At 40.8% G+C, this 27,843-nt stretch overlaps 2 protein-coding genes across 15 annotated transcripts in view; both read left to right on the top strand.

Moving 5' to 3' along the window:
* dlgap4b (discs, large (Drosophila) homolog-associated protein 4b) overlaps nt 1-12,454 on the top strand; it is a 134,328-nt gene extending 121,874 nt beyond the window's left edge. For 12 of the 14 annotated variants that reach the window (XM_061784729.1, XM_061784727.1, XM_061784726.1 and 9 more), the window contains 6 exons: nt 182-612; nt 1,295-1,383; nt 2,894-3,384; nt 4,764-4,855; nt 6,637-6,807; nt 8,933-12,454. In XM_061784729.1, coding sequence (XP_061640713.1) covers nt 182-612; nt 1,295-1,383; nt 2,894-3,384; nt 4,764-4,855; nt 6,637-6,807; nt 8,933-9,175 — 1,517 coding nt within the window. In that variant the 3' untranslated portion in view covers nt 9,176-12,454. Of the gene's footprint in view, nt 1-181; nt 613-1,294; nt 1,384-2,893; nt 3,385-4,763; nt 4,856-5,248; nt 5,309-6,636; nt 6,845-8,932 lie in introns of those variants that run through there. The other 2 variants (XM_061784732.1, XM_061784733.1) reach the window with 2 other exon arrangements.
* A 512-nt stretch (nt 12,455-12,966) lies between these two features.
* On the top strand, nt 12,967-26,358 carry LOC133484015 (mucin-5AC). The gene is made up of 3 exons (XM_061786038.1): nt 12,967-13,371; nt 16,558-16,799; nt 23,135-26,358. Exons 1-3 carry the CDS (start codon nt 13,353-13,355, stop codon nt 24,557-24,559), a joined length of 1,686 nt encoding a protein of 561 aa, XP_061642022.1. The 5' UTR covers nt 12,967-13,352; the 3' UTR covers nt 24,560-26,358.
* The last annotated feature ends 1,485 nt before the right edge of the window (nt 26,359-27,843 follow it).

The following is a 27,843-nucleotide window of genomic DNA, read 5'->3' as shown; positions in this document are numbered from 1 at the left end:
TGTATTGCACATGTTTTCCATTTGTATAGTTATTGCTTATTCCCCCATTGCACTGCTTATTTATTTCTTATTTTAATAATGACGCCATTATAAATTGTGGCAATTTTGTCAACTGTGATATATGAATTCTCTGATATGTCTTGTTTTAATCTGTTTTACTTTTGTCTCTCTTATCTTCCAGTCTCTTGCATCACCACCTCTAAGAAAGCTGCTCCGCCGCCCGTGCCGCCACGCACGACCTCCAAACCCTACATTTCTGTGACGGTACAAAGCAGCACCGAGTCGTCCCAGGACAATTACCTGGAGCATCAGGACCAAAGGTCAGAGGTCAACAGCCAGTCCAGCCACGCGCACAGCAACTCATCTGACAGTCTTGACAGCACGCGTGCCAACAGCCTGGCCCGGGGATTACCTCGCCCTCCTCACATCATCCCCACTCCCATCGCCATCCCCAGAGAGCCGCTCGTCCCCACCACTGCCAACGCTTCCACGGAAACAATCGACTCAAGCGTAGTCCTGCATGAATCTACGAAGTCAGGATTGAGTAACTCTGCAGACGAGGCTCTTGTGCTCCCCGTGCCCAGACGAAAACTCTCTTCAATTGGCATCCAGGTAGATCATATTTTTGACCCTTGTTTCAGCATGCTAAACTGTAACCTATAATGATATTTATCGCATTTAATATAGTTGAATGTCTCTGTGTGTCACCTCATGACACGAATTGTGCTGGGTAGTAAATGGGTAGGCTGTCTCTGTATTATGATACAGTAAACCCCCCATTTGAGATTCACTATTTTCAAACTCACCTGTGCACCGGTTTTTCTGCAGTACTAACAACTATTTACTGAAAAACACACCTATTCACGCTTTCTACAATGCACTAAGATGCTGCCTAAATGCCGGTATATTTAAGGTTTAAACTATTAGTGTAGGCAAAAAGGAAAATTTGGAAGGGGCGTCCATTACTCACAAATTTTCAGTATTTGTTGTCAAGGCTTAATCCATAACACCTGCTAATTACGAGGGTTCGCTGTACATTATATCCAAATTTGACTTTACCTGCTCTGTGTCCTGAAACAACAGTCCCTTCCTCTATTTTTCCAGTGTCGGTACAGTAACAACACGCAACCGGAATAACAATTGAATGTGACATTTTAAACGAAAAGCAATCACAAACGGGTACTTGAAGTCTTTTTTAATGGATCATGATGCAAGTGTTTTTATTAGAGGGCTAATAAAATAATAAAATGGTGATTTTTTTTTTATTTTTTTTTATGTAATTTTTTATTCTGAGGTTGACTGTATACAAGAAGTTCCACGAGAGGAGAGCCCACCTTTGGCCAAGTTTCAGTCCATCGGAGTACAGGTGGAGGACGGGTGGCAGTAAGTCCTCTTCCTGTCCTTGTAACAACGTGAGGAATTTATATTATAGCTGCACACACACAACTGTCTGTCCTTTTAAAGCATATTTCTGGCATACATATGGATTGTTTATGTTTGCACTCAACAGTTAGACATTAGGATATCATTATTTGTAATGTAAATTAGAATTATCAAATTCATGTCAACACAAAGTTTGTACACTATATGGAATAAAGTATGGTGACACCCAAGCATTACACCTATAGCAAGTGGAGCTGTAACAACTTCCATTCTTCTGGTAAGAATGTGACTGTGGAGATGTTTATCCATTCATCCAAAGAACATTTGGAAGGTCAGTTGTTGGACAAGAGAGCCTGACTCACTATCTTTGTTTGTTTGGCCTCTTCCATACCAAACTTTTCCAACTATCCTCTACCTTGCTTTGTGCACTGGGGCGCAATCAAGGGGAAATGGCTTCCCCCAAATTTTTCCGCAGTATCGAAAGCATAAAATTGTCCAAAATGTCTTGGTAAGATGATTTATATTGAGGTGTAACTGAGGGATCTAATCCAATAATTTATTGATTAATTAATTGATATTGTTTCAATACCTTGGTCCATGTTGTGTGTTCAAAAGATTGCATTTGACCGATTAGCTAATGATTTTGTAACATGAATAAATTAGTCTAAAGGAATCCCACTATGATGGCATACTTCTATTCCAAATTTCTGAATACAGTGCAAAATTTGTTTCCCATCCATCCATTTTCTGAGCCGCTTCTCCTCACTAGGGTCGCGGGCGTGCTGGAGCCTATCCCAGCTGTCATCGGGCAGGAGGCGGGGTACACCCTGGACTGGTTGCCAGCCAATCGCAGAGCACATACAAACAAACAACCATTCGCACTCACAGTCACACCTACGGGCAATTTAGAGTCTCCAATTTATGCATGTTTTTGGGATGCGGGAGGAAACCGGAGTGCCCGGAGGAAACCCACGCAGGCACGGGGAGAACATGCAAACTCCACACAGTCGGGGCCGGGGATTGAACCCGGGTCCTCAGAACTGTGAGGCTGACGCTCTAACCAGTCGTCCACCGTGCCGCCAAAATTTGCTTCCCCTTGTATGATATTTGTGGTGTTTTGTACGTCCTGACCAACCTTACAAATTTTAGTCATTTGTTTTGTCATCTGTTACACTTTGTTCATGCCCAGTTTGTGTTTTATGTCCTAAAAAAAATTCCGTGTCTGTTTTTATTTTAACAATTCACACTATGTGTCCATTTTCCTGAGGCCTTTGCACTTCTTGTCCTTGTTCCCACACTCATTGTAGCTATTATTTTCATCATCTGCCTGAATCATCACTTGAGAGCTTTTCCTGGTTGACGACATAATCCATGCCCTTCCAGCTCAGAACTCATCTCTCATTGACAGTGATTACTTAAAGGCACTGGAGAGATCCTTTCTGAGTAATTTGTACTTGTACTAGCACTTGTTCTACTGTATAATTTCACAATGTCACCATGTTTGTTTCAGGCCCAGTCGCCCTTCTAGTATGGCCTCCAAACAAGACACAGACACAGATAAACAGGACATCCCTGTCATTCCCCACATTAGTCAGGCCAAACCCACTGAAAAGAAAGTCATGGTCAGTAGTGCCAGCCAATCGTTGAGCTCCCCTCCCGAGCAGGACTCCTTAGATAACGGTGACACCGCTGGTTACGCTTCCTCCCCTCCAACTCCCAGGCAGTTCCTCAACCGCTCCACCACACGAAGTAGCTCTTCCTCTTTCTCAGAAAGCCTCGACCCGGCGCTGGACCCGTCATCATTACCGCCCCCAGATCCCTGCCTCGAAAGCGGGAATGGGAGTAGCAGCATTGCCCCCCAGAGTGTTAGTGGAGGGGGAACACTATGTCGAAGAGATGGCCACTGGTTCCTGAAGCTACTGCAGGCTGAAACTGGCCGCATGGAAGGGTGGTGCCAGCAGATGGATCAGGAGACCAAAGACAACCATCTTTCCGAGGAGGGTAAGGCTGCCTGCCTACATTTGCATCGCCGCATGATCGCATTTGAATGTTTATTGTCGTAACATATAGTGAGTTATTCAATGTCCACCTCATCACAACTTCCTTCCTTGGTGTTGAACAAAGCTGTGAGAATATTTTTTAAATATAAATTATCGTCATGAACTACATCAAAACTTCATTTAAGGTTTATATTCAAGCTTACAAGCTCTATAAATATGTAGTGTTTTGTGTTAGTTCCTTGGGTTACAAAATGACAATAATATGAGCCAACATTCATACATTGCTCATACCGCTTATCATCAATAGGGTCGCGGGCAGTGTTGCCACAGTTACCTTGAAAAAGTAAGTTACCGTAATTTCTCGTGTATAATGCGCACCCCCAAAGTTGCCCTCAAAATTCTGGAAAAACCTTCTACCTATGTATCATGCATTTTTACAATGCATGATTTTGCTTCTACCCATATGATCAAAACACGAAATATTATCTTTAGTTTGTTAGTTTTTTTAAAGAATAATTCTGAAGTTAAGCACTTTATTTGAACACTTAATACTTTTTTTTATTTAGATGCTCTTATTTTGAAATTCACAGCCCTACATTTATTAGTCAATTAGAAAACACACAGTTGTGCTCATATGTTTGATTACCCAGGCAGAATTTGTAAGATGGGTACAATTATTTAATGAAAACACGAAGGACCAGGCGAAACACATTTTATTTTAATGGCATTCAAATCAAACGATCAAGCATTTCAGAAAAGCATTATCATTAAACAAAACATAACCATAAATAAATTAATGATGGTTGTTGTTCAGTCATATTTTAAAATATATATATATATATATATATATATATATCACAAATTCTGCCAGGGTATGTAAACTTATGAGCACAACTGTACATATATGCAGTCATCCATATCCTTGTCATATTGGAATGAAAGTGTAGAGAGTGGAATGAAATCAGACACATCTGATTGTTTTTAACAAATATGTACATCCAAGGTGAGTCTTTTATCATATTTTTGCAATCCAGATCCAGTGATGGGTTCGGAGTCACAATTTTGTCAGGGCTGTTAGTTTGTCCTAGTTTTAACACAACACACCTCCTTGTCATAGGGCATGAGTATCTATAGGAGTTTAAATGACTTTAAAGAGGGTAAACATTGCCCACATACGATTAAATTCTCCTCACTCCATGCACCAATGGGGTTACTTGAGCTGGGCATTGTATATGCACACCTAAGTATTTAGAAATCAACTCTGATGATCATGAGGTTGCTGCACTTTCAGTGTGTATTGTGTCTACATTGTGTAAGTCATGACATCTAAGATGTACACTTAAACGTATGTTTTTGTCTTTTACATGTTTGGCTGTGTAGTGTTGGGTAAGGTCCGCAGTGCAGTGGGAAGTGCCCAGCTCTTAATGTCCCAGAAGTTCCAGCAGTTCCGAGGACTGTGTGAACAAAACCTGGTGGGTTTTGCCCTGGTATTAACGCCCACATTGCATCAAACTGACACAAGCACAGTCATCGATTGTGTTCTTTTTTTTTTTTTTTTTCTTGTCAAACATTATATTCATACATTAGGGTGCATCAAACACATCCATCAACATGAAAACATCAGAATTTTGACTAGAATATTTTTGTTCAACTCCAAAATGTATGTAGTCTCGTAAAATGTCAGAATATTTAGAGAATGTGTACTCACGAAAGCAATTTAAAAAAATCACTAATTAATGAATTTGTGTACCGTTTTTTAATTCTTAAATGTGTTATTCAACATATCTTTTTTTAAATTAAAAAATAGTATTCAGAATAATTTGACAATGAATCAATAAGCATTAATTATTTTTTTGTTTTCTTAGATTGAGATGTTCTCCAGATTTTCCAATCAAAAGGAACACAAAGTATGTTAGTTTGTTGAGGTAAACACATTTCATCTCTTTATTTATTCTGAAAAAAAATCACTAGTCATAAAAGATGATTTTCTAATTTTTAATCACACGAAGTCATATAAATCACATTAAAAAATTCTCATCTTGTGTTTTTATAGGTGTTTAATTTAATTGGTATGCCACAGTTTGTAGATTGGCACAGTTCTGGGGAAAAAAAACAAAAACAAGCAAAGTTCTGCCAAACGAAAATACATAATGTGCTTGCACAATCTTTGATAAGGCTTGTATAGCCATTTCTGCCCGAGATTCAACCTTAACGTGGACCCTATACAGTAGATGTAGTTCTGCTTTTTTCAAGTTTTACTTGTATCCAGTTAAGTCAAATGTTGGGCTGTTTGATGCATCCTAATATACAGTACATTAAGACGTCACTTTGTGGGCGAGGGTATTGGTGGTCCACCAACACCAAATAAAAAGAGCTTACAATAAGCCATTAAGCCATTCTTCTCGGGTGACGTGTCATGCATTATGGAAAATAAAGCCAAATGCAACACACGATACTTAAACCTAACAGTGCCCCACATTAATCATCTCATCACAGCAAGAAGGTAAACACAGGTCTTTCTTTACATATTACATCTTCGCCCAGTGCTTCTGTGGGTTCACGTCCACGATCAAAAATATACAGTATAGTGTATGTACTTCATTGGGGTATAGATAATGAATGGGTGGCTATGAGCCTCAACTTCGCAGATGAGTGTGACTTTAACATCTTCAACCATAATAACCTTGACCATTTAATACAAATTCTCAAACCACATTAAGCACACAGCTGGGTGTAAAAAATAAATAAATAAATGCAATAAAAGTTGAAATATGGAGACGCTGGGACCCCATTACACCAAGCTATAACATGTCTCCCTCTAGTGGCAATAATCTAATAAATGGTATGATGTGAATACAGAAACAATTGCGTTTGTTTGTATTTTTTTTTTTACTTTGAACAGACACAAATTAACAGATTATGCCGTTATTCACCCCACAATTGGAAATAGGTTTTTTACAGCAGTGGATGGAAACAGCACACAGGAAGAATAAAACAAAACAAAAAAATGTGGACAAATATTTGTATGTAGAGTAAATATTCCAAGAAAAAATAAATAGGTCAATAAATATATATGCTACAAAGTTTTTTTTTTTTTTTTTTTTTTTTTTTTTTTTTACAGTATACTACCATAAGTATATTCCGTATTTTAGGTCAAATTACATATTTAGGGTCTAATCTGTTTCATTCAACTCCCTCCTCCTCGCGTCTTATTTTTTATTCATTCCATTTCCCTCTCCCTCATTCTCTCCAGAATGTGAACACCAATCCGCGACCCACACCCCAGGACCTTGCTGGTTTCTGGGACCTGCTGCAGCTCTCCATCGAGGACATCAGTCTAAAATTTGATGAGCTCTACCATCTCAAGTCCAATGACTGGCAGCCTGTGCCATCTGCGGCTGTCCAGTCGCCCCCTGAGCGGAAGGTACTTCCCACCCCTGCTGCCCAGTGCCCTGGCTGGGGTAGGAAAGCCGCCGAAACCGGCCTCTCTCCTCCCACCACCACCGCCATTTCTCCCACATTCTTTTACCTCCACATCCCTGTGTGGGGTGTATTATCTTGATCCAATAGAAAGGGGCCTGAGAGATCCCTTTAGACATGCATGGAGCAAATCATCTCAAAGAGGGCAGTCATTGGTGTGTCTTGAAGCCCTGATTTGAGCATGCATGTGTTGTGGTTGTGGTGGAGCATGGCTAAGATGATGTATTGACTCCAGTCAAAGGGTTCACTCTTGCTCCTTCTGTCAAATATATTTGCTTGTATCTGTGTTACTGTTTGTAACTGTTTGCTTAGTTAGGTAGGTATTTGTGTTAGGAATGGGCATTCTATGTCTACGCTACGCCACTGATTTCACTACTTTGATTTATTGATCGAGTGTTTATTTTGGACGTGATACAAAAAAGTGAACAGAAAGAAATGAAAATAATGCAAATTATGAATATTATCCCATACTGAAAGACTGTGTACTTCCGGTCCCCCCAAAAAAAGAGAAGTAAAAGTTTTGAATCCAATCCTCTGTCAAAGTGCGAACTAAAAAACCTACTGTACGTACTATAATATATGCACAATCTCCACATCTATACATACCCACAAAAATGCATATACACATATACATACTGTACACCACATACTATATAGACACTTATACATATTCCCCCACATACCCAATTGTTCTTCATTATATACCAACTGTACACATATACATACTGTACTTGTCAACAAGAAATTGTTTACTCGTTTTCTTCCAAAACTTATTAACCCACTGGAAAAGTTAAAGTGCACATCATATTGTGGCCTCCCCACTGACAGACTATGACCCAATTAATCGTATGTAGTCCACTTAAATAATTAAGCTCCACACCCCAAATAGATGACCCACCCCCCCGGTGGTGCCACTGGGTGGCTATAGGACTAATGCCACCATGGGTGGCAAGGCAATAAACAAGTTCATGCAGAGCAGACTGTAATTTTCACCATAAAGCGGCAGTTTGCAGAGAAATTGAAAGTTGTGCAGCACAGAGTATTCCAGAGCAAAAGCTTAAAAAAAGAAATTGGACATTGACCCAAATTAAGAATGTGGGTTTGCAAAGCAAAGTAACGATATGATGTCAACTGATGAGAAGACCAATCTCACAGGAGAAGTACAATAGAAAAGCTTTAAGAATTGATGTTTTCCATCCAGAACAAACACAAACATGAATAATGTACAGAAATATGATAGAGAAACTGAGATCTACCCTTCAGTTTTTCACTAAGGCCATACTGATATACTGTAGTTCTAATACAGACCAACATATTTTATTATTTAGTTTATTAGAATACATTGTATATTACATCTTATTTTATGAAGGTATCATAAGTCATTTGTACACATTTTGAAACAAAATGTAACTGTTGTTTATTGTAAAAAATGCTGTCCAGAATAAATGCCTTACCCCTTAACACCTGGTACTGTCTGCAGCTGAATAAATACTGTAAATGCTCTTGGCCACTATTATATAGGGAAGTAAGATTCTCCAGGCTTGTGGCACTAATTGCTGAAAACACACTTCCCTGATATTTTCTGCCTTCTAAACTCACTATCAAAATAGATCTGTTTTAAAAAGTAGCAGTTACTCAGTAATTTTCCTGATTCATTGATTAAGGATAATTCTTTAAATGCCCATTCCTAATTTGTATGTATCGATATGTATCTCCTTTCCTTTTATGTTGCCTTGCAATTTGTATGCATAGTTTTGTCTTGTTTTATTGTGCTTCAGGTTTGAGCTCATGTCCATATCAGTTCATGTTACCATTTACTGTACATCTGACAATCTTCACTGACTGTTTCTCTCCTATGTATGCCTGTTGTCTGTACTTCATTCTCTTTTTTTCTATGGGTCACTTAAATCTACCAGATCTAAAAAAAAAAGAAAAAGATCAGTCTTTTTTGTCCAAGTCCTGTCTGTCAAATCTAGTGGAAGCTTCCCAAGACAGTTTTTATTTTTGCCTTTGCTCTCTTTTCTCATCACTCTCCCTCCATGTCTGTCATGTGTCATCACTCTATCCAGGACGAGGAGAAGGCACCTACTCCAGTGTCAAGGAAGGGCGCTAAAGGGCGACCGTCGCTGGGCCGCGAGAAGAGCGTTGACTCCTCTTCCGCCTCTTCTTCGGCTTCAGCGGAGAAGCAGAGGCAAGAGGCCCGCAGGCGTCTGCTGACCGCAAAGAAGGCCGCCTCTTTCCGCCAGAACTCTGCCACCGAGAGCGCAGACAGCATTGAAATCTACGTCCCAGAAGCGCAGACGCGCCTTTGAGGCAGACAGTGAGAGAGAGAGGAATGTAAGGTCAGATCATAGGACAGATAAGTGTCACTGAAAAATACCTGCAAATGGGAGAGAGAGGGGAAACCTTAGCAATGCAAATGACAAGAGTGGGTTAGAGTGGGGGGGAAGAGAGGCCAAATGCCCACTTGACTGGGGTGGGGGTTGACTTAGTGTATTTTAACTCACTTGTTTGTAGGCTGGTCCTGAAGGCATCATACACATAAATATTGAACATTTGTGTACTTTACTTATTATGAAAGCTGCCAATGAAAACCTCTGTAGATTAACTTTGTCATTACTTTTGATTAATATTTATCATGATAAAAATTAAGTTAATAACCGTATTCCTATCACATCCTCAAAATATATTTGAAGACTGTTTAAATCGTTATTCTATACTGGATTTAAGATCTATTTAGAGGACGCAGCTGAGCGTTCTTGCTTTTCTGCTTTCCCTTGTCGCCATCCTTCTCCCCAGACAGGCCATTTTGTAGCTTTGCACAACAGCGCCTTGTGGCCACCACACACACTACACAATACCAACCTGCTTATGTCTGTCTTCCTTGTACTGATTTGTTTACTTCGTTCTTCTTTTGTTTTGTTGAAGCTCATAGAAGCTGTAGATGAGGTTCTGAATATTTTTATGATGTGTGATATGATGAATGCCAATTCTGACGGGGTATTTATAAAGTTTTTAGCACCTAAATCTATGTCCAAATGTTTTGTCAAAGTGCGACGGAAAGAATTTATACAGGTTAGGTTTTTTTTTAACGGTTTTCAATGAACACGTATCTCCATGTGATGAGAATCTCAAAACAGTATTTTCAGGTTTGCAAACATCAGTAATAACAATTGCCACCATTTGTTTTCTTTAGTGATTGTTTTCTTCAAACTCCCTGTTCAATGCTTCCCCAAGTATATTCAGGGCTTTTAGAAGCTAGGCTGAGTATGCAGGATAACTTTTTTTTTTTTTTTTTTTTTTTTTCTCTTGCCTGCTCAACATTCATGACTTGTGTTTAGAAGTCCTTTTTTTATTATTATTATACATGTCTCGAAAAGCTGTTTTTTATTATTATTATTATCGCTCAGTCAGTCGTATTTCTGTGCAACTCAACTGCACTTTTTTTTTTTAATTTAAAGAAACCCTATTTAATTAAAGTTTTAAATGCATTAGCTGTTGTGTTTGCATCATTTCTTCAAGTGCTGCATGCTTGCTGGAAGATTGCTTCACCAAAGATTAATTCCCTTCATTCCATTTCATCTCATGCATTTAAATGTCAACACCAGGTAGCTCTTGCTGTGAAAAACTTAAGTTTATAAAACTGGCTGTCAACATTGATAAATGTAAATATCCTTTTAATTGTTCTTTCAAACTGAGTTTTACCACACTTTGGCTGACTAGAGGGCATATATAGCATAAAGATATTCTCATCAAAAACCACAAATGTTACACTTCTTTGACTTGAAAATCAACATGTCATGTTACACAGTAGACTTTAACACTACAAGTGAAGCAGCAAACCCTCAAGTCAACCCCCCCCCCCCCCCCTGTAAACAAACTGCACCTGTTTACATGTCTTCCAATCCATTTTTTTCTCTGCAGATGGTAAACAAATTTCTTCTGGCTAATGGGTTCAGGCGATCTACTGCAGTGTCACTCGTTTTTTTTTTATTTTTTTTTTTAACTTTAATCATTGCCACCTTTAGCCCAAAACTGCAGCCTGAGGCTTTGACTTGGAAATATCCCAATGAGCTCCTTTCTTTCTCTAACTTGGGGAGAGCTTTCCATTGATGGTTGGCCTTTGTTTGCAGTTGGGTTTGCCTGCTGGGGATGAGTAGGGTGATTGCTCAGGGGTGTCAATTGCCTGTTCCTGGGTGAATGTCCCTTCCTTTTGACGGAGGCGAAAAGTATCGTTAGCACCTCCAGTTCTTTTGTTTAAACTGCACTCTCTGTCGTCGACTTGATTTGATTTCTCACTAGTAGGGAACAGTTGTCTGACAAGTTATTCAACTTCTATTGGAATAAGCAAATAAGCACCTTCCAGCCGTGTCAGACTTGTCACTTTTTATATTTTGCTATATACTTTATGAGGAAATACAGCTGGAAAACAACGATGTGTGATCAGTAGTCCAACATGTCTGTTGGCGTTTGGGGTCATTTTTTACATTTAGAAAGTCCCAAATACATCTGTCAGCCTGTGTCAGATGAGCACATAATGTGGCATGGAATGAGAGAGTCCATTTTTTCAAAGCTATCTAAAAAGGAGACATCATCATATTCTGATCTCATACGTTTCCATGAGGTCTCATTCCAATACACATTTGTCTGATCACTGATAGCACTTGGACACACCTGTAGATCTACAGTGTTTCCTGATTGGGCTTATCTAAGCTCCACAAAGTTTGCACTGCGCTGTACGCTCATCTTGTAAAAGCTTTTGATATCCGTTTAAAAATCGCCCCAGATAGACTGAATTTAGGCCAGGCGTTGGAAAAGAGTCTTTCATCTAGCCTGCCAGGAAATTCAAAGAACAAATCAAGCAACCCACAAATGCTCATGATATATGATAGCAAACATTTATTAGATCAATGTATCATGTTGTATTTGTTGATCAATCCAGGACAAACTAAAATGAAGTTTCCCCATTAAGCAATCATACACCGTCCTTATCTGTGTCCCTCTGAGTCGTTCAGAACAGTTTCCTTAAGTTGATTAAACTTTTCATTTCCTAATGACATAGATGTAGACTGCAACCATATGCTAAGCGGTTTAATAGAGCAAGAAAGTTCATATACTGTATAAATAGTTGACCTCAACCTCTCACATACAGTATTCCAAAGGCCTGACTTGCAAGTTCTTTGGCATCTTTGCTTTGTTCTGGTGAGGGATGAATGTTGAGGGGTGAGAGGCAGAGCCTCTGCCTCACCACAAGAGATGATGTAGCAAAAAAAAACTTATTTCATGAAGCAAGCACTTTCAAGAAAACTGATCTGTTTGATGTGTGTGTGGGGGTGTGTTGTTCTTTGAAAAAATACCATAAACCTTGTAACTAATGATACTCTTGAAGTATATGTGCAGATGGGAAAACAATAATTTGATATTAAAATGATTACAGTATTAAAGCATCCCCCTGTGCTTCTTAAGATCAACCTGTGTACATAAGTTAGATGAATGGATATTGTTTACAATGCTGTAGCTCTATTTATACATTTTCAAGGTTGTTCAGTGATTCATGGAAAGGCATAAAGTTCAATAAAAATGATGAAGTACTTTCTCAAAAGGGCCATCATTTCAGTTTTTTTGGGGTGGGGTCTGTTTGCAAGGAAATGAGACATTGGGTAAATGTTTTTCTCTGTCGAAACCATAGCAGCCCCGATGGCGCGAAAGGACATGTCATTTAGAGGCACATGTACCGCTTTGTTTTTATGCTGTCATCGTATTGAAGGCGGCATTTTAACGTAGATAACGCGTTCAAGTCCGCTCCAACATGTTGCCCCCGCAACACATCAGTCTAATCGGCTTGAATCGTGTTGTACGTTTAGAATTGATAGAACGTGAACATTTGGCTCAGTGTCACGTAAAGCGAACAATGCGTGTCATCCAAAAGTCAGCGGTTGACAACTGTGATTTTCGTCAGTAAGCTGACTTTTAAAGGATCAAATGTTATGCGCAGAAATCCACCGTTTCACGCTCATGTGTTTTACATTATTTTGAATGGAATGGTCTCTTTCCGTCAGTTAGGATGACACAGAGGCTGGCTGTTGTCCAGATCTACGCCGTGATTGGTTGACAACTGTCAAAGAGGCAAAACGGAGGGCCGCGATTGGCCCACATCCGTCGATAAGGCGGGACCATTCCAGTGGCGACTGTCAAGATTGGCAAAGAGCTGTGGTTGCTGCGCGCAGGTAAAGAACAAGCGACTCCGAAAGGAAACATTTATCCTCGGGTGAAAGCAAACATTGGGATGGGAACTGGCCGTCCGCACAAAGCTCTTCGCGCGGAACAACCACGAAGGCGACGCATTTAAGTTCGTGGAGGAAGGTGTGGGTAGGGGGGGAGAGAAGAAAGTGCTGTTGTGTCAACCGTCGTTTGTGTCGCGGGCACGCTTCTCCGCAGCAGCAACTTGGACAGCTGCGTGCTTGCCAGCCAGCCAGCCAGCAACAAAGAATGAAAGCATTCAAACGAAGTAAGTGTTCTTTGAGCAGTCTGCACGTTTCCATTCTCAATCGGGGCAGTCTGTCTCTTGTGTGACCCATATGTGTCTTTGCTGTTGGTTTAACATGGAATGCGTGGTTGTTGTTGTTTTTTTGTTTTGTTTTTTGTTGTTGTCATTTTGTGTGCGTGTGTGTGAGAGAGAGAGAGAGAGTGTATCGCCAACCGATGCGGCGTGTTTGTGTTTGATTGTGGAGGTTGCAGCTAGCCAGCTAGTGATGTCCCGAGGCAGCCCACTAGCCTAAAGGCATCGTGTCCATCTGGCCGAGGGACATGCGGGCTTCCCGTCTTCCTCCTTTGTGTCTAAAACTGCATAACGAGTCTGTCGGCTTTTTAAGACTGTCCGTCAAACGTGTATGTCTTTGAAAACGTGCTAGCATGAAAACTTGTTTGTCTCGGCTAACGGGCTCGTGCGAGGCTGAGATTTATTTTATTTTATTTTATTTTTAAACACCCCAGTCCCTGCCGACTCCCGAGCGTTACTTCAAGGTTACTAAAATAAGTTTTTTTTTTTAGTTTTAATTTTTTTTAGAGGCACTCACAACGCGGGTCGCGCTCAAACCGATATGAAAGGAGCATGCGCTTGTAAACAAAAAAACCAAAAGTTTGGTCTCTCTTTTGACAACGAGGTGCCACCAATGGCAGACAATGTAGCTCGGGCTGCAGCTGCAGACGCAAAGAGTCGACAACGACAGCAGGTAGGCAAGGAGAGGACCTCAAGTGGGACTTGGAAAAAGATGTGAGCTCCTGTCGAATGGACTACAGTTGATCCAAATTCTGACAAAACGGGGGAGGAAGACCCTTTCTGTATTAAGTTGTCTGAGGACCCAAACGAAATTAAATGAGAAAATGTGATGCAAAGATGAAATGGATAGAATTTCCTCCTTGGGTTTTAGTTGTTTGTAGAATAGTCTCGCCCACAGGCTGGAGATTTCCTCCTCCTCCAAATCAGTAGGAGTAAACATTTGTCTAATAAGGGTTTTATTCGTTTTTAGAATGTGGGAGGCAAAATGCTCCCTCCTCCTGGATATGGCCCACGTAGGGTAGGTTAACTACAAGCCCAATTCCAATGAAGTTGGGACGTTGTGTTAAACATAAATAAAAACAGAATACAATGATTTGCAAATCATGTTCAACCTATATTTAATTGAACACACTGCAAAGACAAGATATTTAATGTTCAAAGTGATAAATGTTATTGTTTTTAGCAAATAATCATTAACTTAGAATTGTATGGCTGCAACAGGTTCCAAAAAGCTGGGACAGGGTCATGTTTACCACTGCGTTACATCACCTTTTCTTTTAACAATGTTCAATAAATGTTTGGGAACTGAGGACACTAATTGTTGAAGCTTTGTAGGTGGAATTCTTTCCCATTCTTGCTTGATGTACAACTTCAGCTGTTCAACAGTCAGGGGTCTCAGTTGTCGCATTTTACGCTTCATAATACGCCACACATTTTCAATGGGAGACAGGTCTGGACTGCTGGCAAGACAGTCTAGTACCTGCACTCTTTTATTAGAAAACCAACGCTGTTGTAACATGTGCAGAATGTGGTTTGGCATTGTCTTGCTGAAATAAGCAGGGGCTTCCATGAAAAAGCCGTTGCTTGGTTGGCAGCATATGTTTCTCCAAAACCTGTATGTACCTTTCAGCATTAATGGTGCCTTCACAGATGTGCAAGTTACCCATACCATTGGCACTAACACAGCCCCATACCATCACAGATGCTGGCTTTTGAACTTTGCGTCCATAACAGTCCGGATGGTTCTTTTCCTCTTTGGCCCGGAGGAAACAACGTCCACAATTTGAAATGTGACACACTTGTTCCACTTTGCATCAGTCCATCTTGGATGAGCTCAGGCCAAGAGAAGCCGGCGTCGTTTCTGGGTGTTGTTGATAAATGGCTTTTGCTCGGCATAGTAGAGTTTCAAGTTGCACTTACGGATGTAGCGCGAAACTGTATTTACTGACATTGGTTTTCTGAAGTGTTCCTGAGCCCATGTGGTGATATCCTTTACACATTGATGTCGGTTTTTGATGCAGTGCCGCATGAGGGATCGAAGGTCACGGGCACTCAATGTTGGTTTTCAGCCTTGCCGCTTACATGCAGTGATTTCTCCAGATTCTCTGAACCTTTTGATATTATGGACCGTAGATGATGAAATCCCTAAATTCCTCACAATTGTATGTTGAGGGACATTGTCCTTAAACTGTTCGACTATTTTCTCACGCACTTGTTCACAAAGAGGTGAACCTCGCCCCATCTTTGCTTGTGAATGACTGAGCAATTCAGGGAAGCTCCTTTTATACCCGATCATGGCACCCACCTGTTCCCAATTAGCCTATTCACCTGTGGGATGTCCCAAACAGGTGTTTGATGAGCGTTCAACTTTTTTGCCACCTGTCCCAGCTTTTTTGGAACGTGTTGCAGCCATAAAATTCCAAGTTAATGATTATTTTCTAAAAACAATAACGTTTATCAGTTTGAACATTAAATATATTGTCTTAGTAGTGTATTCAATTAAATATAGGTTGAACATGATTTGCAAATAGTTGTGTTCTGTTTTTATTTGTTTAACACAACGTCCCAACTTCATTGGAATTGGGGTTGTACTTCTCCAAATTAGTTGTAAAGTTAAAATTACTTTTTTGATGCAGTTTTTAAAATGTGTTTACTGTGGGTTTAGCACAAAGTAATTTTAATAAGTTTGTATTGTAGCAGTGGTTGAGCCTCGGTGGTAGGAGGAGAAAACGGCCTACTACTTCCTCGCATGGTCAATGAATGAGCTCCTGGGCCAGCAGCTACTGTGATGTTGATATGCACACAATCTCCTTTGTGAAGACAGGCGCTGCCCTGGGGGTCAGGTTTCACTCAGCCGCAGTTAGAGACATTTAGTGCATTCTGTGGGTCACCCCATGGGATCAGGCATGTTCCATTTTGAAGGGGAGATTCCCTCCATTGGCCACCCAAAACTCCCCAAAACAAACAGAACTACTTCACTTTAAATGAAGTGGGCTTTTAAGGCCCACAAAGGTTTCAGTGCTGGTTCCAAATCATTGAAAGCCATTTAATTTGCATTAGTTTCAGTTGAATGTATTTGTTCATAATGGATGCGGTATCCCTGAACATGGCTGACATCTTGCCTCCTTTCCCCAGCTCTGGAAGAAGAGCGTCACATGGAGCTGGAGCAGTCTTCTGCGATGTCGGACAGCGATGACGGCTCGCCGCTTGACCTATCAGGAAGGGGACTCTTTGGGAAGCGCCGTCGTCGTGGCAACCTGCCCAAAGAAGCGGTGCAGATTCTAAGGAGCTGGCTGTACGAGCACCGCTTCAACGCCTACCCCTCAGAGCAGGAGAAACTCAGTTTGTCCAGCCAGACCAACCTCTCTGTGCTGCAGGTAGGAAGCCAATTTCAAGTTGATGTATTTCAGTCGATACATAATGTCTTTTGAAACTGTGTGTGTGTTCTACATAATATTCTTAATGGTTAAACAATCTGTTCGGCAAGACTCGTCCATGTTTGATTTTGTTGCATTTGTCCCTGAGGAAATAATGGAAATTGAATTAATCCATTCAAGGGTCAAACTGTTGCCATCATAATGCTTTGAGTAACTATTCAGGCAATGTTTTAAGTAACATTCTTAACACAAAGTAACCTTTTACGCATTCTATTTTTACAGTTTAAAACAGTTCATGGGTGTCTGTGACATGCTTCCAAAAATATACGTAAAGGGTCAAAAATTTTAGCTTCACTGAAATTAGTCTGTTTTCTGTGGTTGGTTCTGTTTCATGCTAATGAGCCACTGCTCTCCCCACTCGACTTTCAGGCTACCGTAATATGTTTAAACGTAAAGCATTGTGGGTATATGACTAACAGGAAGCATGTGCTCACATCTGTAGTGTGAGCCAAATGCTGAGTAATGTGTGCGCCCGTGTTGAATAAATGGTTACCCTTCCCTGAAGTGTCTCTGTTATGAGGACATGCATACCGACACAACACCAAGCGAGGGGGTGATGCATTATTAGGATTCCCACATAGTTTATAGGCAGGACACACCCCCATGTGGGAATCCTAATAACGCGGCAGTGACTTATTGGATGATCCCGCCGCCGGTCCGCGGTGTCTGGAAGCCTGTTAGCCTGCGAGCTAGCTGGTGGTTTGTGCTACTCGTCGTCGTGTGGAAAAGCCCCACGATGACTCAGTGGGAGATTTATATATTATACATGCATGCGCACCGTAGGCTTTAAGTGGAAATATTTTCATGGCTCAAGCATATAGGGATGTGGAGACATATGGTAGATGTACAAATGTATTTGGTTGACAGTTGAAAATTGTCCAGGGTGTGTTTTCAGCGCATTCTGAAGCCTCACTTCATATACATGGCAATTTTTTGGCTGGCGTTTTAACAACATTCTTCTCTGTGGTGTGTCAAATTTACGTTATTTTCACGTTACAGGGCTTTTAAAATGTCAATTTGGATACATCCCCTTTAAGATTTGTTAAAAATGTCTTTTAACAACACCTTTGAGGTTTATTCTTTTGCAATGCAACGTGTTGCCTAAAAGCCAAAGAGAAAGACATTTTGAGAGGTCGTCCTTGGTTGCTGGCTGAAATGAGTTCACGTGAGGCATGATGCCGGTATGACAGTTAATTTTTTTCCCCAAATTATAAAATTTTCTCAGTGTTAGAATTTTACGTTACCATTGTTTGTTAGTCTGTTCTTGTACATTTTCCTTTGTGTTGTTTTGTTCTTGGAAATTATTAAATTTAGAACTGGTGTGTGCCTCTACATAGAATACAGTGGCCAACAACACGTTTGTCCAAGATATTTATATATATATATATATATAGATATATAGATCTCTATATCTATATAGTGTCAGTGTCGGAGTTGAAGAGCCTCAAAAGGTCTCCATCACACACCATTTCAGTATCTCTGTCGCTCTCAATGTCATTTTCATCTCGAGACACAGTTACCGCTGAAGTTGTGCTGTTCTCCTCACGTAGCAGTCCAAGCCTTTTGAAATCCGTTGGTGATCGTAGATTCTTTCACACTGCTCCACGCTTTTAAGATCCACTGGCAGCCCTCAGAAAAGGATGATCTTCGCATGCGGACAGTTTTTGTGAAAGATTTCTCGCCACTGGTCATCCAAGCCTCCCACTCACCTCGGAGTGTCGCTTTAAAAGCACGATTCAGACTAATGTCCAGTGGCTGGAAAAACTTTGTTGTACCTCCAGGAATGACAGCTGGAATTGAGTTTGATCTCTTGATGGCTGTTTTCACAGAAGCTGTTATGCCCTCATACTGTCCAAAACAAGCAATGCTTTTCTTCCAGTGAAAAAAAAAATAATAATCATCCCGGACGCCTACTGTAACACTCAGCCATTCAGTCATTAAGCTTTCTATCACCCACCCTTTTTGTTAACTTTAACTATGACTATGCCATTTAGGAGTTTTTCTTTTGGCAAGTCGTCCGCTTAAAAATCACCATTGGTGGAAGCTTTTGTCCAGAAGCGGTGCAGCTCAAAACACACGTGAAGTGCGTTCTCTCGTGGGCAGTTATGTGCAGCAGCTCTATTTCCCTCTTGGATGGACAAGTTGATGGCTTTCAACTTAAAAGCTGCATCATACACTTTTCTTCTTGTACTATCCATAATGAGGGCGGCAAAAAAAATAATAATTTTGCGTTCGTGCGTGTCGTGCCGCATTGAGTGCGACAAAAAGTAGCGTTGTCTTCTTCGACACGTAGGAGGCATCTGCGCATGACCAAACCCTAGTGCATTATGGGAAGTGGTCATGTTTTAAGCATTACGTTCAAACAAGTTTTTGTTGTACGTTTAAACAAGTTGGGCCTGTCTTGTTTTTGCACTTATTGCGCCCCCTGATAGCGAAAACAAATCTATATTTTAGCCGCATCGTTACATAGGCCGCAGGGTTCAGAGCGTGGGAAAAAAGTAGTGGCTTATAGTCCGGAAAATACGGTAGATCCAATTCCAAAAGACTTGCTTCCCGTGTCTTCGTGGCGGCCACGTTGAATGTTGGGCATTGGCGTGGTGGCCATGTTATGATGGTTATATCTATTGTCTATTGTGCGTCGAGCTCAGCGCAGAGAGAGAAGAGAGGTGAGTGACATTGCTGAGGTATTAACTCTGAAGAATACAAAACACAAGTCTTTAGAGTCTGGAACATGCTATTTGTGGTACAGAGAGTTTTTATTTTTTTGTCAAGCCGTTTGCCTTTGGTACTGGATTTGGAACTAGGAAGCACACTAATTCCTCGTAGCTCATGAAAGCGATTCGCCTATTATGAGTACTGAATGTCAACAATGTCACCATGACCAAGCACACCGGTGTGGTGCGTTCAGATAAAATGTGACACTTTCAAACATTTTCATTAGGCTTTCCACGATCAGAATTTTTGGGGCCGATCAGCGAGTTTAAAAAAACGATCACCGATCCGATCACAAGATGGCGCAATGTCTATTTAAATGACTTGTTCATTTACTGTATATACTTGTGCGCTTAATTGCTCAATTATATTTGCAATAATGTATCTTTGTTCATCTATTTATGCCAGTGAGGCGTAGTGACAGTCAGAACAAATGAATGGTCTTATATTAGATGGCAGGAAGTACATACAGTAATTAATGTATACATTTTTTGACATTTGTTTGTTGGTGTGGCGTGAGATTTTTCAATTGTAAAATATGTGCCTTGGCTCCATAAAGGTTGGAAATCACTCCTCTAGTCAGATCATGTATTCTAATCAGTCAGGTCGTACCAACATTACATTACAGAAATAATGGGTGCTAACTTAGTGTAATTTAATTACTTTAGTGTAATTTAATTACTTTACTGTAATTTAATTACCACAAACACACCAAGACTTTAGAGTGTGATTCGACAGAACGCCTGCATGTTCGCTGACAATCGTTAGTGCTAGCACTAGCTTGCTAGGCCACATAACGTTTTGTTGCCTGCTTCCGAGTGGTATCGTATTATAAGTACGAACATACCTCAAGCAAGCCTTGAACGAATGTCCTCCCCCGAGCACCGGTGACCACCAACACACGTTTGTTCTTATAAACACACGATGCGATCCATTATTGTTTTCGTTGCCATGTCACGTTTGAGTTGACAAGATGAAGCCCAGTGATCGTAAAAAATGGGATGCGGTGGTCTTGGAATGCAAGATTTTATTGCAGTAGTCTGACACAGTGCAATGGTGAAAGACCAAATTTGTGTTGTCTGTCCCAGACCACTGACGTGTTTTTTTAATTTTATTTTTATTTTTTCAAATAACTTTATTGGTGGTCAGATATTCAAAGTACTACGTCTAAAGACACGCGACAAGGCTAAAAATAAACTAGCTTTTGGATTCAAATATACTGTACACGACGCCAACGTGGAGTAAATGTCTTTTGCGGAGTCATTGATCGGTTCGGCGAATTATGACATTAAAGCCCATCAGCATAAAATGTTAATTATCGGCTGATGCTGATCAGATCGCTGTAAAGTATAATTTTCAAGCTTTTTAAAAATATTTATTCACAATTACTTTATACTATTCTTGGCGTTTTAGACCAAGAAAAAAAAACCTACAAAACAATTTTGTACTGTACAGTAATACGGTGCATATGGCCTAAAAAAAGTTCTTCAATGTAACGGACAATCGGCTACGTACATCGGATGCCCGCTCCCATTAATTTGTTCGATCGAGGTTCCACTGTTTATAAATATTTTGGGCATGGGGCAACAAGTACTTGTTTTTTTGTGGAGAATTACTGTATGGCGATTCATATTTAAGTGTAACTTATAAAGTGCACATGAACAACAATACAAATATGAATATTTTGTCCCTACAAGCCCTAGATGTTTCATTTCCTCTCATCACAAAGATGTGCACTAGCCACAAGTGTTCCTTATGTAGTCTGTTCACTGGAATGTCTTTTGGCCAGCTTCTCCTTGTGGCTCAACATTTTGACCCAAGGCCGTTATTATTGCCATGTGTCCTATGGAGGTTGTACCACTAAAGGGAGCAAGGTCATGTCTACACAAGCAGATGAAAATGGCATTTATGTGCAAGAGATGGAAATTTGACTCATTTCCTTAAAAATCTATCTAATTTTTCAAGCCCTCCGTTTAAATTCCTGTGTTGTATTGAAGAGAGAAGATGGAGTTGCCATATCCAATATTTGTGTGGATGTACCTCCCCTAGCTAGTCATGTTGTTCTTTTAAACAGGGTACATCATTATCATCTTTACTAATTTTTATAATGTGAGACCCCACATGACGAAGAAAAAAATGGCATGTGTGCTCCTACTGCTCTTATAGTGTGTGTGTGCATGGTGTATTCGAGAGGACCAACACAGCAGACCACACACACAAGTATGTTTGTTGTCTTACCAAGACATACCTGTGAGAGGTAGTATGGTGTTACAGGACAACCATACAGCTGGAATATACAAAGAAGAAAGAGCTGATGAAGAAGCTAGACCAACTGTTAACTTGTCTATTACATTGCAGTTGCAACTTCTTCTCGTCATTTTTACTGTTGCAAATGACTTGTGAGACATGTTATATGAACGCTCAACACAAGAAGTGGCTCCTCTATGTATTTGTGTCCAGCAACACTAAAAGCTTCAGGAATCTTCCATACTGGCCATCGTTCCGTTTCATGTCACTCGGCCGTCATTAGGGTTGGCACCACACATAAGGATTTGTGATCGTAAATACTGAATAGGGAGATTGGGAAGGAAAAAAATCTCTCTGAATTCACCACAGGACAATTAATCAGGGTATTCTTTTAGAAGCACCCGATAATCGGGCCTTAAATCAGACGTGAGGGGAAAATGCTCAAATTTGGTCCAATTTTTGGTGTGTACCCCACTTTCTACTGCAAACAATTTGAGCCTCAGTAAATGGCAGTAATTCCCACAGTTTTTAGACTTGTTTGAAAATATGGAGATTTCTTCTAGTATCTGGTGCTCCTCCTTGGTCTTGTTTGCATAATGATGGTGTCTCACGGTTTAATTAAAATCATCTAGAGCAAGTGCAACAGATTATAATCACAGAGCGTACAGAACGTACGTATTTTGTTACGGAAATCACTGAAGGTCGACTTGTTACGGCCGTAATTGATTGTTCTGGATATTGGGAAAACAAATCTGGCGCCTGAAATTACTGGCATGTACGCATTGAACAGCTGCTTGGTGCACGCAATTTTATTCATTGTGGAAATAGGAAATATAAATTTGCAATATTAATATGCAAGAGAAGACTTTCTTCTTTTTACATGTACTTCTTGTAGGTGTACAAGGAGGACAATGCACAAAATAGAATACTGCTTTTAGAGATTAGTAGTATTTATTTGTTACCAGGTTTAAAAACAGAGTTGGCAATGGTGAATTAATCCATAGATGCATATTTTGTATGATGGAAAGTCGAAATCTCATATACTGGTACTTTTGATTTAGTCTGCAACTGCGTCCACCATTTATAAGGTTGATGTAATAAAAACCATTAAAGTAACAAATATTGAAGCCATAATTTATTAACAATTACGATAATGACTGTCGCACGTAAAGGTTCTTGACAAAATCTAATTAAAATGGAAATTCGGAATGGAATTTTTATAGTTTGCCAACTCTTTAATTTTTTTCCACTGTTAAACCTCCAATCTAAGATGTAACCAGTTGTATTAATGTCCAACGCCACCTCCTCTTTTTCAGATATGTAATTGGTTCATTAATGCACGCCGCCGCCTCCTGCCTGACCTGCTCCGAAAAGATGGCAAAGACCCCACCAAGTTCACAGTCTCCCGTAAATTGAGTGGCAAGAACGAGGGCCACTCGTCTGCCGGAGGCGGCGCCAGCTCCCCTGAGACCCACTCGTCCACCAGCTCCAATCAACAGCGCCCGTCTGTCATCCGCACGGCCCCTACATTGGACCTTAGCGTCCTCGGGAACACCGCCACCGCTATTCTGACCGGAGCGGGCTATCCCGGAAACGACAGCTCTGTTCAGGCGCTGATGAGGCTTGACACTCAAAGACTGCTGAGGGAGGCCGAGGAGCAAGGAGCTAACACGACGACATCAACAGCAGCAGCAGCGAGCCCCACTGGCGGGCTCTTCAACACACCTCCCCCGACTCCCCCTGAACTCATTCCCACTCAGGATTTTAGTGATCTGAGGCTTCTGGTTGACGCAGCGCTGCAGAGGGCAGCAGAGCAGGAGAACCTGAACCGGATCCAGGAGAGTCTAAACATTCCGAAAGAGACTGTAAAGACTGAGAAGGTGGAGTCTCAGAGTAGCTCTTACACTACTGACATGGGCCCCACGCCTCCTCCTGAAGACCGCCAGCAAGTCTTGGATCCAAGCAGGGTCCAGAGTCTGATGGAGAAGGCTATGGCAGTCTCTGTGCCAGCCAGGGCTCCAGCTACTCTTCAGTCTTCTGCTACATCTGCACCAGCTTCAGTCCTGGTCTCAGCCCCCAGATTGCCCCCCCTGCCCATGACCAAAGTAATTTGGAGTCCACTAGATAAGGACTCCAAGCAGTCACAGCTCATCCCAGCTCACGTGCCAGCCTTGGTTACGGTGTTCGGGCACCCAAAGTCTGAGAAGCATTGTACCAACACAGATCCATCTCCAGCCTCAAATAGCCCTCCAGCGCACGTGATTAGGCCAGCTACGGTGCCATCACCAGCACCGGTCCCGGCTACAGGTTCTACCTCCATCACTGCCACAAGCCAGGCCTCATCAGCAGCTGTTGCTCTTGTTCCAGCCACTCCTCCTCCAAGCATCACTTCGTTCACAGCCCCACTTTACCTGCCCTTCCACAAATCCCCGATATTCTCCCTTGCCGCTCCGTCACCGGTGTCGCCTCCCCTCCTCCCCTCTCCGGTCGTTACCACTGGTCAAGCTCCATCTCAGTTCCTCAAATCGTCGAGGTCATCGGTCACGCCTCTCCTGGGCCTCTCACCACACCTCACCACAGCCAGCAGCAGCAGGGGTAGCTCATTGAGGAATTCAGCAGTGGTTCCCAGCGTTTGGAGCATGGTCCACGCAGATGCCAGGCAGTCCAGTCCCCTCCAAGTAGTGAAGGCCCCCATCACCAGCACAGTGTGGGGCCCACAACACACGGCCTGCACACAGTGAGTGGAACGTGAGTCTTTACCTATTTTTGCACCAGAGTGGGACTGGCTGTGTTTAAAAAAAAAAACAAATATATAAATATAAAAAAAACCAACAAAAGCAAAAAACAATGTATTTTCATCACCACTCCTGAGTGAATTGAAGCGTGCCTCTGACATACAGGACTCGTCTTCCTCTTTCGCTCTTCTTTTAAAGAGCTGCTGGTTGAAGCAACTTTTTCTTCTTTTTTTAAATGCTCTAGAATCAAGCAGCTGCTGTTACCAACACTGTGAGCGTTCCATTCAGTGCACATGAATAGCAGTGTGCGGTTTGTGATGCCTTCAGTAGCAATCTTTCTCGAAATTACAAAAGGTATTCAAACATGTTCCAATGGTTACATTTGTTTTTACTCTGTTACACTAACATAGTCCTTGTTTTTACAATTCAAAAGATCCTCATTGGCTTTTTTCTCATGGGGGTTAACTGGATTAAATTATGACTTTCTTCAGTAATGCTGTACCATTTTTTTTTTTTTTTTTTTTTTTTTTTTTTTTCCCCAATCACCATGTCTTTATTTTATTGCCAAAGGATTTTTCTTTCTTTGTGATGTTATCATTACGAACCACTCTGTTCTGGTCCTTTTTTGCCATCCATTCCAACAGTATTGTTCTTGAGGGGCTTGCGGAATGAAAGGAGCGGGTTACATTGGGTCTGAAACTGAAGTCGATGGCGGTGTAGTGTCTAGCAGCTCGATGACATCATTCTCATCGTGCCTCTCCGTTACATCTGACTCTGCACCTTTTTGTCTGAGGCAATAGACTTAAGTGACCTTGTGAGACCCTAGCTTACTATTTTGCCAAAGCTGAACGTTGTAAAACTGAGAAATGTTTATTAAGGCATCTTTCATGTTTTTCCCCTTTTCATCTGTGCTTTAGAAATGTCCAATCATTCATGAAATCGTAGTTTCCATGAAACTGTCTTTAGAATAACTGCAAAATATTTGTGCGGCTGAATGTCGATATCATAGAGATACTGTAGCAGAACTGTCAGGTTCCTGTTTACCAGAGTCATTGAACCATGGCCAGTTTGTACCATTACGTATGTTGCATGTGCAAAGAGATGGGTGACTTTTTGATGCCGCTCCAGTTCCTTCTAGCTGTTTGTTCACTTAGAATCTCAATACTGTCAGTTCTTTTCACGTTTTGTTCATGTTATTAATGGATGTGCATGTATACCTCATTTTACACAGGTCACGCCAGCATTAGGTCTTGCTTAGAGAACTAATTATTAAAGTACATTTTTTTGTTTTTGTTTTTTTATTATATATTTTTTTTAAATCATTATTACTACTACTACAATGTGGCTTGTGATTCTGGAGATGTCTGGTTAAAAATAATTAAAGGAAAAGGTTTTAGAATAGCATGATTTTGTATGTTTTAGATGGTTGACATTCCAATTGGGAAAAACTCATGTATGTAAATATTTTCAAGGTCAAGGCGTTTTAGTTTGGTAATGACATATTTATCTCGGAAATGGTCATTTCTTCACTGCCAAACCCATTCAAAAATCTTGATGTTACTGACCGTTAGCAGTGTGACTGGCTTCTGTGCCTTAAACCTTCGACTGAGGGATTGATGATGTCCCCCCCAGACCCTGTATATATATATATATATATATATATATATATACATATACATACGCACGCACACACACACACACATACATACATACATGCGCTCAATAGTTTGTGCAATATATGCCTTAAACTTTAAGTGAGTTTTGTATCAGCATTTCAAAGTAATAAAAGTTCAGTTTTTCATAAATTCTCTTTGTTGTGGTGGTTTGATGTGTTGGATATCACCCAGATGACATTTGTAGGCTCATTTATCATTAAAACTTTGAAAAATTCTTAGGTTTGACACTTCATACTTTGTTGGAAGTACAGGTCTATGACAGTGTTCATAAAGAAAACTGTTGGATTTATCTTACCCAACATTATAAAAAATAGACACAAAAAGAATCAAGACACTGGTTTCTTTTTCTCATGAGGAGTGCATGGGAGATTGTTCAGATCACAGCCTCTCAACACGCTCTAACCAATCTCTCCCGTCGCTCCTGCATTTATTTGAAAATAGGAGGGTTTTTCCCAGACATAATGTTCTAAACAATAAGACACAAAACATTGGACCAACACCTGTCACGTCCCCGACCACATCCGATCACGTACTTGGTCCAGGCGCCCTTCCATCGGATGATGCTGAGTCATCTTTTTGAAGGAGAGACATCTAAAATCGTCCATAATACTAATGCAAGCTAAGCAAATAAATGATAACTTCTAGAATATATTTAACATTTCCCTCCTGTTTATCATGTATTTGCACAAATTCTCATATCTTACAGTCACTTCATTTCGATTTTTAACTGTAGAATCATTTTTATGAAACAGATACATTTACACTCAGAGTAAACTTGTCATACATGAATGTTGTAGTTTAAACATCGTAATCACCTGCATCAGGAAACAAATCAGGTAAAACAACATCATCATCATCATCATCATCGTCATTATTATCAACCTCCAATAAAGGATAAATCTGCTCCATACGGTTCCATGTGGGTTATGGCTGTGGTGATTAATTTACTGATTAATGCCCGAATGCATGGGATACAACAACATCCACACAATGTCAGAATGGCTGCAAAAACAGCAATTGATATCAATTGGTGAAATTAGGTTTTTATATTTACCAAAAACGTCCATTCAGCTGTTTCACAAGGAGTGTTGATTGAGGGTCCGTAGACCGTCGATGGCTCTGGTCAAGCTGCCATCTGAAGCAGTATTGTTTGTTCTCCAAACATACCGCAAACACCTCCCTCTCTTGCGAGGAGCATGTCGACAGCTATGCGGTCTTTGGAACGTCCTTGAGCTGCTCGTGCACAGCTTCCAACCCACTCTGAGTCCAATTTCCTAATCTCTGTACATTGAAGTGGATATAGTTTATCCCATCAACATTTTTATTAATCGTACACCAACAGCATATGAAGTATTCAAATCCTCCTGCAACTTGGTCAGCTAATTTGTATTGATTAGGAACCCCACGAGGAACACCATGTATGTTTTATGTTGGATAATTCTGCCTCTGCCAGGATAAATCTCTTTTTTGTCAAGTATGTCCAAAACGCACAAGGAATTTGTCTCCGGTAGTTGGAGCCGCTCTAGTACAACAGACAGTCAATTTACAGAACACTTTGGAGACATAAAGACATTGACAAAAAACAATTGTGCAAAAAGATGCAGAGTCCTCTAG

Source organism: Phyllopteryx taeniolatus, chromosome 9, assembly GCF_024500385.1.
Source record: "Phyllopteryx taeniolatus isolate TA_2022b chromosome 9, UOR_Ptae_1.2, whole genome shotgun sequence".
Taxonomy (NCBI): domain Eukaryota; kingdom Metazoa; phylum Chordata; class Actinopteri; order Syngnathiformes; family Syngnathidae; genus Phyllopteryx; species Phyllopteryx taeniolatus.
This window is presented reverse-complemented; position numbering and strand designations above follow the sequence as displayed.

What these genes read in the sequence shown, in the direction of transcription:
- LOC133484015 (XM_061786038.1), top strand. An exon ending in CCAACCTCTCTGTGCTGCAG is followed by an intron (nt 16,800 to 23,134) that starts GTAGGAAGCCAA and finishes CCTCTTTTTCAG; the next exon opens with ATATGTAATTGGTTCATTAA.